At 34.1% G+C, this 15,121-nt stretch overlaps 1 protein-coding gene across 1 annotated transcript in view; it reads left to right on the forward strand.

The window, feature by feature from the left end:
* The window catches only part of CDH19 (cadherin 19), a 104,659-nt gene extending 90,079 nt beyond the window's left edge, over positions 1-14,580 (forward strand). The window contains exons 10-12 of the mRNA XM_025886740.2: positions 4,467-4,584; positions 6,541-6,792; positions 8,802-14,580. Coding sequence (XP_025742525.1) covers positions 4,467-4,584; positions 6,541-6,792; positions 8,802-9,292 — 861 coding nt within the window. The 3' untranslated portion in view covers positions 9,293-14,580. The remainder of the gene's footprint in view (positions 1-4,466; positions 4,585-6,540; positions 6,793-8,801) is intronic.
* The last annotated feature ends 541 nt before the right edge of the window (positions 14,581-15,121 follow it).

The following is a 15,121-nucleotide window of genomic DNA, read 5'->3' on the forward strand; positions in this document are numbered from 1 at the left end:
GGGAAGAATGAAGGACGGGAAGTCAGAGGTGGAGATGAACCATGAGAGACAATGGACTCTGTAAAACAAACCATGGGTTCTAGAGGGGAGCAGGGTGGGGGGATGGGTTAGCCTGGTGATGGGTATTAAGGAGGGCACGTTCTGCATGGAGCACTGGGTGATATACGCAAACAATGAATCATGGAACACTACATCAAAAACTAATGATGTGATGAATGGTGATTAACATAACATAAAAAAACTAATGATGTGATGAATGGTGATTAACATAACATAATAATAAAAAAATAATTAAAAAAATAAAAAATAAATCCATCTATTATATTAGGATTAAAAAAATGTATTACCTGTTTACTCCAAATCCACATATGATACTTGCTTCTTTGCCTAGCTATCAAAGAAATTGTATGTTTTTTTAAAAGATTTTATTATTATTATTTATTTATTTGAGAGAGAGAGAGATATTGAGCATGACAGGGTGGAAGAGTCAGAGGGAGAAACAGGCTCCCTGCTGAGCAGGGACCCTGATGCGAGACTCCATTCCCGGGACTCCAGGATCATGACCTGAGCCAAAGGCAGCCGCTTAACCGACTGAGCCACCCAGGTGCCCCAAATTGCATGGTTTAGTAAAGGTCAGACCTATATTTTGTGTGAAAATGAATGTTGTAGTGATTTTTTTAATCAACATAATAATCTAAGAATGACATTTTAGTAAGCTGGCCCATGTGTGCCTCTTTTTTTTAGAAAAAGAAGTCAGTGCAAAGTAATTGATAGACATGAAATGATTTTCCCATGATTATCTTTAAAGTCAAATACTGTTTGTAGTTCCATAAAATGATTAAGTTGAAACTTATGAAACTGCTGTTTATCTCTCTGACTTAAAAAATGAAAATTTCATTTATTTCTACATAATAATATATGATCTCTCTGCATTCTTGGTTTTCACATGGTATTCTTTTATCTGGATCATACTTTCCCCATTAATTCATATTTTTTACTCAAGTATTAGCTCATTTGCTCAATTCCACTTTGGAAAATCATTTCTTTTTCCTAAATGTTATAGTCAGATTCTTTTCTTCTTTTTTTTCCCAACCATTATTTTGGTGTATATCTCTTCTATGACAATTATATTATTTATTTCTCTGTATGTCTCTGTCTTTTACGAGACTTGGTTTTGTTTGCTTCTTGCATACCATATCCATTATGGTATTTTTTTGTATGCAAACTTTATGAACAAGAACAGGACTAAGGCTTGAACAATGTGCCTGGGAGGAATAGAAAGTGGTTGCCAGGGGCTTGAGGTGGGGGATATGGGGAAAGGTTGGTAAAAGAATATAACTTTCAGTTATAAGATGAATAAAGTCTAAGGATCTAATGTATAACTTGGTGACTATAGCTAATACTCTTTGTATAAATTTGCTAAGAAAGTAGAACTTTTAACTTTAAAAATGATAAATATGCAAGGTGATAGATATGGTAATTAATTACATGGAGAGAATCTTTTCACACCGTATATGTGTTTCAAATCATTATGATGTACATTTTAAACATTTATCAATTTTATTTTTCTCAATAAATCTGAAGAAATTATGCTCTGGGGCCACATGTACTACTCATTTCATACCGGTAGCCTCAGCTTGCATTCAAATTCTGACCCAGCCATTTTACTTACCTAAGATACGTAGGTGACTTGAACCTTAATCTAAGTAAATCTAAGTAAATATAAAATAGGGACAATAATGGGTTTTATTGCATAGGATAATTGTGAAGATTGGCTATGATAATATGTAGAAGTGGTTATTTTTAGATTTTCTAGGCTGTCACAATATATTTCCATTATAGATTTTAAAGTGCTATAAATGGAAAATCACATGTATTGGTTCAGAAAAAAATTGGACAAAATTCTACCGAGAACAAAGGGGAATTTAAAATTTGAGCTCTCAGAATTTGTCATAATATAACCATCCATGTTTGTCTACTCTGTCTACTCTTTGCTTTTGATTTGTCTTCACTCCTCTCATCAATGTGTATGACAGTGATGGGCCGCAGATAAGTAGATGTAAGGAACTAGTTTAGAAATCTAATCAATGCAACAAGATTTTTTCTTAGAATTTTATTTGAAGATTAAAATAAAAACATTTCCATTGTCATATGAAAAGGAAAATGAGCATTCCTAGTCAAGACTTTTGTGCTCATTAATGTTGGCTCTTTTCCAGAAATTTGTTCTCAAGAATAGTGTACACATTCAGGGTTAATTCAAAAGAATTAATTGTACCTGTTATGTAACTGATTCTATTATGTCAGTGGCTTCCTATTTTGCAAAGTGGTAAAACTCATAAAGCATATCAAAGTTAAATTTATAAAGCAAGTGGAAGTGAAAGGATATACGTTAAAAAGGGGCCAGGGTATTGAAACCTATGCATATTCAGTTTACCTGTACATATGTAGAGAGTTATTCAATTAATTAAAATTATTTAAAAATATATACAAAGTCAAAATCTCACCGGTGTTCTTAAGCCTCCATACACAAAAGGAAAACATTTTCAACCTTTAGTCTGATGCATGTATTTAATACAGAAAGTCAGGTAGTGAGATTATTATTTTTTGTCTAAAAATCAAGACTGCATGTGTCAATAAGGTAAACATGAGTTTTTACAGTTTGTTATCAACCTTAATTAAACAAATATATATATGAGATTACACACAGTATTCAGGATACCATCTTGTCTATGCAAATCCCAACAATTCCACGTTTTCATGAAGAAAACACCTTATAAACATGTACTGACTGTATGACAAGCACTCTGAAAGCTATGACATATAATTCTAAAAATCATTCCTGAAACTGAAGTATTAGTATCTCAAATTTTTTTAAGAATAAATCTAGTGGGACACCTGGGTGGCTCAATCAGTTAGGCAACTGCCTTCAGCTCTGGTCATGATCCTGGGGTCCCGGGATGGAGTCCTGCATTGGGCTCCCTGCCCAGCAGGGAGCCTGCTTCTCCCTTTCCCTCCACAGTTCCCCCTACTTGTGCTCTCTCAACTCTCTCTGTCAAATAAATAAATAAAATGTTAAAAAAATAAACTAGTAACTGGCAACACCAGGATTCAAAATATCAGAGTTTCAAGTCCCCCCACCCTTCACCCTGGCTCTTATGATAATCCAAAATAAAAGCATTACCCTAATATAATGTACATTTATTATTGTAGGCATGGATTGAATGAAAATGTTTTATTAGATTATTTAATTAACCCTATATGAATATGATTTGACTAGGAATGTGTTATAAGGAAAAAGATAAATCGATGGGGGTGCCTGGGTGGCTCAGTCGTTAAGCGTCTGCCTTCGGCTCAGGTCATGATCCCGGGGTCCTGGGATCGAGCCCCGCATTGGGCTCCCTGTTCAGCGGGAAGCCTGCTTCTCCCTCTCCCACTCCCCCTGCTTGTGTTCCCTCTCTCACTGTGTCTCTCTCTGTCAAATAAATGAAACCTTTAAAAAAAAAAAAGAGAGAAATCGATGTAGAGAAATAACGTACAAATTACATTGGTTTTATAAGACTGCATGTGGAGAGATATCTATTCCTTGAAGTATAACATTATAAAATTTGGGTCTGTCATCTTGCAACTAAAGATATTCTTGTTTGACACATTGTTAAAAGCACTTTAATTCTAGAAAATTCAAAACAATAACTTCTGTAATCAATTTAATTTCCAGAATTAATCACAATCTCACTATATGATCTTGACAGTGTATCTCCTTTTTGGCAATAATGAACCACTTGACTGACACATTCATGTCTTGAAAGAAAAGAATTAAATGTGAACTGATGTGTTCATAACTGCATGACTTCACTTTTTTATGATCTGAAATAGGAATTTATTTGATGTGGAACACTTTTGTTATAATCTTTATGGGTCAAAGGAAATCATATACATTTCCCCTAAGCTTTAAATGCGTTATTTCCGCAAATCAATTTGAAAACTCATTAGTTTAGCTAATACTTTAGTAAGACAATAAGTTTACCACAGCTATGCTCCCAAATGAGCAGAGAATATATAACTTCAACAAATCCTAATGGCTGCCATTCAGATAAGGAAGGGAGAAGGAAAAAAAGGAAGAAAGGGGGAAATCAGGGAAATCAGGCCTAGAGGATGGGAGGAAATCTTAATTTAGAGCAGCAGTATTTTGAGAATTTCTAACGAACTTAACTGATAGACATCATTTCAGCCCCCAACAAGAATTGATTATGTAATATCAAAACACTCTTTTGAAAGGGGAATGTCAACTTATTTTTAACCTGAGAAAATATTTTAACATTCTCCCCAAATTGAGTTACCCTTGCAATATACACAAATTTTGGTAAAGCAATTTTGATAAAAGCTAATACTAATAATGATAATAATCTTGATAACATTAATTATATTCCTGAATCAAAAACCAAGCAACCTGTTTCTATTTTCCCTAGGTAATTCAGACCATCAGTGCAGTGGATAGAGATGAATCCATAGAAGATCACCATTTTTACTTTAATCTACCTGTGGAAGACACAAAGAACTCAAGTTTCATAATCATAGATAATGAAGGTAATGCTATTCACTCATGATGGCTTTTGATCCTTTCTTTGAGAAGTGTGCTTGATTTTAAGGGGATTTATAATGTTGCTTTTTATAAGGTTCTTGCAATATGGTAATGTTGAGAAATAGAACAGAGACTGGCAGTGAAAATGGTAAACGAAACCCAAAGTCAAGTTCTGAAAATACTAGCCCCATTTCTCACTGGATTTCTTTAAATGAGAAACACTTTACCAAGTCACCAGTGTCTATAAGACCTTGTAAAACCTGAATGACCCTGCAAATATAATGGCTGTACTGACACAGTGGTTCCTTTCATGTCCTTGTAAAATTTAAACTTCAATCTATGGGAAAGAAAATGATATATACTTACAGTCATGTTAGCTTGATTGATTCGCAGATATTTGGAGTCATTAATTAGAAGCTATAAATATATAAAATTGGTTTAAAATTATTCTCTTTCCTTCAAAATGAAATGATTATATCAATCTAAGGACACAGTGTGCCAAAGGATTTTGTCTGGAGAGACAGAATATCTTCTCCTTCCATACAGAAGTGGATTGACTTTGCATAAAACCACTCTGTTCTTTTTTCTTTCACTTCAGTAAAAGATTTTCTTGTCATAATATGAATCTATTTTAATTTTACTTTATATCTTAAAGATAAGAAACACCATAGGATTTATTACTCAAGCATCCATAGCCAAACACCTGCAGATGTCCTTCCTTACACCTGATTTTAGGCTTTGATCTATGGAAGATCTTTTGTGGGAGCATAAATGCAGGCATGTTCTCTCCCTTTTCTCCTTGTCAAATTTCCCAGTGAAGGAAACTTAACTAAACTTAGGATAAAAATGCAAATATCAATAGAAGAAATAAATTAGAGCTAAGATTTGTTTATATTAGTATAAGTCACTGGGGTAAAATAAGTATATTAAAACAAAGAAAATAATTAATTTGGTTTAATGTTTGTGATTAAGAATAATCCGATAAAATATGAATTGAAAAATGTAAACTCTCTTACCTTTTCAGTCTGCCTAGTAAATAAAATCATAAGTTTTATCGGTTCCAAAGCATGATGGAGAATTCGTTTTAAATGATGATTTGGGATAAGTGGTTAGCAGGCACACATTTTCAAACACTTCATTTATTTGCATTTTACTGTTTGTGTATTCTAAGTTTTGATTACTACAGAAAATATTTTGGGGAATGGCAATAAAAAAAAGAGAGGAGAAATATAGGACTCAGACACAAGAAATTGCACCGGAAAAGGTTACTTAGAATATTTTGGGATTCAGGGGAAAACAACTTCAAAAGTGTCGAAGTATATATTGTTCATCTTTGTTAATGTTTTAAATGTTCTGTCTAGAAGAGTGATCAGTGCTACTGAAGTTTAGCTGTTATCTGAATTTTAAATAGAAAATGGGTTAATAATGTCAAAGTAAAATGAAACATCCCAATAGAATTTTTCCTACCAAATAAAACTAATCCTTCTGTCTCATTAATAAATACATGATTTGAGACCACTTGCTCTGATATTGGTAGATGACTTTGAAAATCTTGTGTATTTATAGTTTTTGTGAAAAGAATGAGTTTCTTTTAGAAAAAGCACTGTCATGAGTAAATAACCCAAATGAAACTCATACTGTCATCATAAATTTAATTATCAGCAGCCTCTATAAAATATTGACATCTGTTTAAAAAGCTCTTTTCTATGTTCCACAGTTAACCTTTTCTATCTTTATCAAAGACATTTTTGGAACGGATTCATGTAATTCATCTAATTATGTAATTAGGGTTAAGCCAAAGCCAAATCAATAATGACTTTCGGAGTGGATCTTTTGACTTTTTATCAGAAATTTCTTCTTTATTATTTAAACTTATATCTATACTATTGCTCTAGTGCATGTAGCTGGTATGAACTTCTTTTATATTATTGAAAAATTATGCACATCGATTTTTGTTTTAGATAACACAGCTGTAATTTTGACCAATAGAACTGGTTTTAGCCTTGAAGAAGAGCCTGTCTTTTACATATCTGTCCTAATTGCTGACAATGGAATCCCATCACTTACAAGTACAAACACCCTTACCATACACATCTGTGACTGTGATGACTATGGCAGTACACACACCTGCAGGAATAAGGACCTTACACTTGCCATGGGATTCAGAACAGAAGTCATACTTGCTATTTTGATAAGCATCATGATAATATGTGGTAAGTAGTGCTGGACTGAACCCATCTTCATTTCCTGGAAATAATGTGATAAATATAAAAAAATAGTTAATTCTATTATCACAGTATGGTATGGGAGTGTGTGTGTGTGTGTGTGTGTGTGTGTGTGTGTGTGTGTGTGCTCTTCTGAATATCTTGCAATTCTTAAACCAGTGGAGTAAATGAAAAATGAGAGTGACCCTGCGGGGCTGGATCTCACCACTCTGAGATCACGACCTGAGCAGAAATCAGGAGTCGGACACTTAACCGACTCAGCCACCCAGGCTCCTGTTTGATTGTTTGTTTGTTGTTGTTTTCAGAAGCAGATGATATATTCACTTTACAAATGAGGCAAATGAACCCCAAAATGTTTTAGTCAGGCTTCCAAGACTGCAAATAATTCATTTTACGTAACCTTTTCTCTTTCTTTAACATACCAGTATATATAATCTAAACCCTCTCTTGCTTCCCTTATAACTTCATGTCAAAAGTCAACACCCCTTTACTGAGTGTTGAGAACAATTATATCAGCCACTGGTTCTGTAATTGCTTTGCCCTCACTCTTCTATTATTTCTCAGAGCTTCAAAAAATCATGCATTCCTCTTTACCATCCAAATTACCATTCTTTCCTACCCAGCCTCAGCTTTTAAGATAATTTTTAATGGTCTTTGATCCTAAAACCGAATATAGAGCTACATAGCTGGGTATCAGAATCAAGTGTAGTAAAAACGGTGTAGGGTTTGAAGGGTGACAGGTACTGATTTACTCATAGGAACAGACCTAAACCAAGTCCAAAAACCCCATGAGTAAACCAAGGACAGCCTCACAGTCAGGGCATGAGTAAGATTTAGATGGTGGGAAGTATAGGTCAACCAATTAGTCAGTGGTTTTCTTTGCACATGTCATGAATACTCTCTCCAATTCATAGATTGAAAAAATTATTTATTAGCTCCCTTTCTATATCAACCACATATCTAGCTGAGTTTCACAGTACCTGGATTCAAACTCAATGACCTTATTTCAAGAACACTATTTCAATTTTTTAAAAGGTAAGATTTATATAAAGTATTGCCTAATGTAGTTCTCTTTATGATGATATTAATAACATCACTTCATGTTTGTTTCAGTTCCTATAGGTAAAATTCTGAATTGTTTAAAGGCTATGAAAGGGTTGGCTATTCTTGATATGCACACACACACGCACAATTTTCTCTAAAAATAGAAAAAAGGGTGCTTTGAAATTATTCTGTTTTTATGTGATATTAAAATTATCTTATGTAATAAATATTGATTGTGGGCATACCGGTGTTATGATTTTAAAAAATCATAGTTTGGGCTTTCTGAAATTAATGTGGTATCACTGAGCACAGGTTCTAAACCAATTATCTGGTGACATATACTTTGTAGTCAATGAATATTAATGTAGAAAATAATTATGCCATAGAATTAGCCTCAGTGGGGAATTTCAAACTGCTCTGTTGTGCTTAACTTCTCTTAACATGGATTACTGGTTACTAAAATTGACAAATGCATATAGATTGAAAAATGTTCCCTTATGCTATTTTCCTTTTTCTGTTTTCAATATATAAAAAATACAATTTTAAATTATCATCACAAACACTTCACTCTTATTTTTATGATGTTTTTCTGCTCTAAATCATCAGCCAGAAATACTGTTATACTGCCTTATGTCATTCTGCATGACCCTTTAGTAAATTTTCAACAGCAAATACTGTAGTTGAGTTTTGGGGATTCCAAAGTTACACAAGGATATTCCACTGTGCAGGGAATGATGTTATCAACCCCTGCATTGTTCAAGGGTCAACTGTTTGTTTTCTTTTGTCTTATAATCATAAAATCTAAACTCATGTCTTGAGCTTTTAACAAAAGCAAGGATTGTAAAGTTTATTATAAATAATATGTAATATTGATGAGTATAAACTTATATTAACATATATTGACATTATATTTATTATATTATGTTAATGTTCTCATATGCTTTCTTTGTCAGGGTTTGTTTTTTTGATCTTAGGTCTGAAACAGCGAAGAAAGCAGACTCTCTTTCCAGAGAAAGGTGAAGATTTCCGAGAGAATATATTCAGATATGACGATGAAGGGGGCGGAGAAGAAGATACAGAGGCTTTTGATATTGCGGAGCTGAGGAGCAGCACCATCATGCGGGAACGGAAGACACGGAAAACTGCTACCGCAGAGATCAGGAGCCTATACAGGCAATCCTTGCAGGTCGGCCCAGATAGTGCCATATTCCGGAAATTCATTCTAGAAAAGCTTGAAGAAGCTAATACTGATCCTTGTGCCCCTCCTTTTGACTCCCTCCAGACCTACGCTTTTGAGGGAACAGGGTCATTAGCTGGATCTCTGAGCTCCTTAGGATCAGCAGTCTCTGATCAGGATGAAAATTATGATTACCTTAACGAGTTGGGACCTCGCTTTAAAAGATTAGCATGCATGTTTGGTTCTGCTATGCGGTCAAATAATTAGGGCTTTTTTAAATTTTAAAAATGCTAATATGTGTTTGGGCAAACTGGTAGTCTCTTAGTTAAGAGTTGTTTACTCCAGCTCTCAGTGTAGGGGAGGAAAGTTGTAGCGTCTTCGGATTTCCTGGGCGTAAATACCCCTTGGTTATTTCAAGCTACCCACATGTTGTCCCCAAATACAGATGTGGTGTGATGCTAACCACCAGCTCTCTGCAGGCCAACTCTGGCATGTAACCGAAATATTCCTCTAGCATTTTTTTTCACTACAATCCAATACAAAGTCCCAAAATTTTTGAATGTTTAATGTGAGAAAGGCCCTGAACTAAATCACTTTAATATTATTTCATTTATCCATTTTTTTTTTAAGTCTTACAAAGTGAGAGTAAAATGTTTATGTGTTTTAAGTTCCTGATGCTATATGGAGATGAACACCTAGTAGAATCTGGGTGATTATATAAATTTTTCAAAACCTGTTTCTTTTTTATGAATAAGCAAGTTTCTGACTGAGATTCTATGATTCACAGTAGTTTGATATTTTAAAATCATTGTCAAGACCATACTTGAAAACTGATTTCAAATTTAAACAGATTCTTGGTCTATGTTAATTAATCAGAGAGACAGTATAGATCTGTATTGTCTTTGATATATACAGTATAGATTTGTATTGTCTTTGATATTACAGATTTGTATAAAAAAGGAAGTATGAAAATATGTCTGGAAGATTTTTATGTCATTTTTTTATGTAACCAAAATACATCTTTACCATGTCACACTGCAATAACAAAATACATGTCAAGGTTTACTCAACATTAAATTTAAACTTTATGATAATTGTGGAAAGCATGAAAAATTTTAAGTAAATTTTTATTTCCACTAAAAATTATAGCAATAAATGGAAGAAGTATTTGATTCAAAGTTGAATTAATATTCATCCAAAATATTAGGATCACCCTAACTGATTCTTACCAAGCATAGCATAAAACATGATAAAATTCTCAGCATTTCCTTTTTATTAAGAGCTTAGACCAGAACTGATTCTTCAGTGTCATTTTTTTATTATGGGATATAAAATTAGGTGCAATGGTTACTTTTATTGTACCATTATGAAGTAAGTATGCTAAGCTGCTGGACATGACAAAATCCATGGTAACATCCAGATAACAAGGTTTATGATAACATCAGATAATAAGATAATAAAACCCTTTAATTTTAATCAGCATTTTAAGAACGATCCTTATTATTCTATCCAAATCAAGATGGAATTCAAAATTCATAGGTTGAACAGAAAGAAAATGGTGAATACAGTGTCCTCAAAATTGTTTCATATGTTCATTTCTTATTAGCAGCATGTGAAAATGAGCTGAACCAAATTGACCATATATATTTAGATAAAATATTTTGAATACTTTTTAGCTAAAGATAGTGGATTTGAATAGCTACAGTATTGTTTTCCTCTGTACTTGGAAACATAAACACCACACCATGTAATAGAAGAGAGGTTTTCCATCAATATCAATTCAGATAGGATTATGTCAGCAACATAGGTATCATCACCTTACAAAAGTCCAAGACTGGAAATACAACAATTTAGGAGGATATTAAAAGTAGATGAGAAGTCATAAGCCACAGAAAATCTTTATGCATTCATAGCATCACTTACTTAGGGCAGAGTGTGAATACTAAACAAAACAAAATGTTAAAAGAGAAAAACTTGCTAGTAAAATAGAAATGTATGAGTTGAGAGAACATTTCTATTTCTATCATACTGACATAAAAATTGAAAGGCTAGACTTGGGGATATTTTCAGGAACTATTCCATAAAGGATTACTCCCTGTATTTAAAAGATAGTGTTACATAATCTTGGTTGAAGAATTGGAAAGTACGATAAACAACAGATAAATCAATCCATGGAAGATAGATGAGAAAAACAGAAATAGGGTTTTCTGAGGATCTAGTAGGTTCTGTCATGGGGGAAAGCCTTAGGAACAACTTATCAATTTGAATGAACACTTTAAAAAATGACCATCTGCATCAATGGGGTTTCATGTTTGAGTCCAGTGGCACTAAGCAGATGTGTTAAAATAAATTCTGGTTTAGTTGATGATGGGACTGTTAATTATAGGTACACAGGAAAAGAACATACATGGTTGCATATCTATTTGCTAGTCTAAATGTGTCCTTTTAAACTATATCAAAAAATACTATCTGATTCTTGTACAGAAGTTGCAATTTCCTAGAAATTATACTCGGTCACATTTCAATCACACTTGACCTTTTTGTAGTAACCTGAGTGTTGCAAGAACACAGCTGTATCCTAAGCTAAAGACAGGGCACTAAGATCTCATTTTTGTAAATTTTCATAAAGGCTAAATCATTGCAGATATTTATGAAAATAGCACAGCTTCGCATTAATACCTGCAGTGTTTAAATATTATCCTTCGTTAACTCACAGGTTTATGTGTAAGTCTGGAATTACTAATGGTTGAAACAAGAAAATATTTAAAGTCCTTTATAGGGATCAGAAACTGCCAGTGACCATAGGTGTTCACTCCCCACCCGTGCTCGAGCCTACCAGGTCTGAGTATGAATTAGTGCACTTTTGTTCAAATAACTGTGTGAACTCTGTTGGTCGAACTGTCTGCTCTTGGCAGAGCTGAGTTTGTCATCTGTAAAATAAGGCCCTGTCCCCCTATTTCACATGATTGTTGTGATGAAGAAGCAGTACCTGACCCAGTAAAGAACTGCAGCGTTATGAGGGTTGATGCGATGTGGCTGGAACATGCAGACCCCCTTTTCCTTCTAGGACTGAGTGCTCTCCACAGCTTCACAGCATGTTTGTGATCTGAATCAACTTTCTGACCTGGCACAGAAGGCACCGAAGGCCAGGTGTTCTTCTCTCCGGGCTCATTTCTGCATTCTTAACTCTTCCATTCTCACGTTCTAGGCCTGAAACAGTCTGTCCCCAAACATTTCTCTTTTCCTTCCATTCCTTCACTTCATTTAGGTCTGTGATCAACTGTGACCTCCCCAGAAAGGCCTACCTGGCCCTGGTCTTCCACTGTGGCCCTCGCTCTGCCTTGCTTTTATTCAAATCACTTAGCCACCTGGTATTACAATATACACGTACTTTTTTTACTTCTTATGTCTTTATCACTTATTAGAATGTAAACCCTAATGGGCAAGGAATCATCTGTCTTGTTCATTTGTTCTTGTCTAAAATTGTTCATAGCACATAGTAAATGGACCAATAAATATTCCTTAATGTAACAATGAATTCCAATCTGTTTTACTTGGTCATGTATAGAAGCCACATTGGGTTTTGTTAAATAATAATATGGAATTAATATATTTTTCAAAATAGGTCGCCACTGGGCAGTTCTTGGGTACACTAAGATTTTTCAAAATGGTTCTAGTCATTATATGAGTTTGGCGTTTTAACTAGTTTGGAAATATTGGTAGTATCCCCAGGGGCAAAAAAAAAAATGTAATGCCTTTAAACTGTTCAGTCAAAACAGGTCCTGTGATAAATGCTATAGAAATTCTCATATGAATAAGTTCCCATGAAGTGCGATGAATATGAAAACATGTGCAATACATGAGAATTCCGCTTCCTGGTTACAATACAAAACTTGGTAACAAATGTATTGTTAGACTTGCAAGGCCACTGGAAACCTACAAGGTAGCTTCATGTTCTTTCATATGGCATAAAAGACATTGGATATCAAATACACTAAAAGCTGGGAGACAAAATAGAGAAATAAATGGAAGAAAGGAATATGTGGCTTTTTATATTTCCAATTATGTCTGCCTGTCTGTCTATCATCTATGTATCTATGTATCTATCAATCATCTACCTAATGAGATAAATTGTGATTTCCTGGAGGAATTGAGACTAGCACTTCAATCACAAAGCAGATCCTTAGTACCCGTTAGAATGTGCCGCTGCCTTCTTTTCCTAGAGAGCTCTGAGGCTGGAAGGCTGACCATCTGGTCTGAAATGGCAGACAGAGAGAGGGCAGGGGCTGGACAAAATGCAGTTCCTAGCTGTTGACAAGGCAAAGCTGCATAAATTTCCCATAGGTTGAGACTGTAGCTGCAGAAATTTTGCACAGAGGGAAGGTGCTGAGAGGGAGCTAAAACCAGTCATCCAAGAATATGTCACACAGGCTAATAACATCCTTATTTTTCTAAGGACCTCAAGTCCTTAAAATGTCTCCAAATACCCCATGCATTAGCCCACAATAGAGTGCCAGCATTCTATGCCTGGCATTGCAGGGGAATCTAGCTGTGGGATTATGGAAGCGCCAGCTATGTTTATTGTGCCCCTTACCTCTGTCTCCAGACATCAGAGGTCCAGAAGCAGCAGAGTAATTGGGAGAGGGTGAGAGAGAGAACCTTACATCGGATATAAAGTGTTTTTGACACTGACCAGAAGCTGTGCAAACTGTCTGGGATTTGGCCAAGGTGGGCATCAGAAAGATCAATGCAAATGTGTGTAAAAACTGAATAGTATAAAACATTTTCATGACGTTTCTTTCAAGTTCCAGCTATTCAATAACCTGTATACATCAACATATCAAATCAATTTGGAATTTCATATATTTTAAATAATTCAAAAATCAATTCTTATCTAAATCAGAAGCAAAATACAAAAAAGTAAACATATAGTGTCCTTAAAAATTTGTGAACATATGAAAATAGTTTACAAAACTCTTTCATGTCATTCTTTTGTGCTTATTCATTTTAATATTTAAAACATGATATGTTCTATTGAATTCTGCAATGCTAAGTGATTTATCTCAGCTACAAATAAGGCTGCACATGTAAAATAACTCATATCCATGATTACATAGAGGTCCAAATCTGTAATATGATTTGTCTAGAAAAGGAAGTGGAGCTGCTGTATGTATTCACATGTTTCCATAATATCTCATTTACATGCTAGTGAGAATAAGTGCTCTATGAAGTACATTTTTAATTATTTTCCAGTTGCTAACATTTCTTTGTTGTGTAAACTTTGATGAATTATTTAAAATGTTCTCTTTTGGTACCTTAATTTGTACAGTAAGGATATTAAAAATGGATAATCAGATTTTCATAGGAATTAATAAAAATAATACATATAAAGAATGAATTATGCCTAACATAGAGAATGTATGACATTTTATCTGTTATTGTTAACATAACAATTATTGTGACATTATTAAGTTTATCTTTAGAAATGCTCATAGACCAAGCTCATTACTCTACAATTAATGTGGACAAAAAGAAAATGAATTAATGCAGGACAATAATTAGCTTGCTGTTACTTACTGCCTCCCCACCTTGACCCTTCCTGAGTAATGTTCCATTATTACTAAAGGAAAAAATTAATTACTCAAGTTATGCATTATGTATGAGATGTTCTGATTGAAAGTCACTCCCCTATGACATTTATTTGGGGGAAAAACTCTGCTAAGTAATAACCACAGATCATGGCAACTTTTTGTAGGTATGGATATTTTAGGGAAAAAAACTGTCAAAAAAGAAAAGGATTTGCTCACTTAATCACTAATGCACAAATGAAATTATTTCTATGTTATATTAGATTTACATGGAAGAAATAAAACAAACATACTAACAGCTCCATAAGAAAGCTTTCAAAACTGTTGTTAATAACATCTGATGCCCAAAGTTCTAATTTTATATTAGGAATTTAAAGTTAAATTGCAAAACAGATTGTTCTTATCACCTCTGAATATACAAATGAAAATCTGCACCCTTGGCTTTTACCTAGGTTGCCTTATCCTCTCTCTTTTTAAAAAACAATAATTAAGAATACATTGCCATATG

This window comes from Callorhinus ursinus, unplaced genomic scaffold (assembly GCF_003265705.2).
Source record: "Callorhinus ursinus isolate GAN/ISIS: 27379988/994484 unplaced genomic scaffold, GSC_fseal_2.0 scaffold11, whole genome shotgun sequence".
NCBI lineage: Eukaryota > Metazoa > Chordata > Mammalia > Carnivora > Otariidae > Callorhinus > Callorhinus ursinus.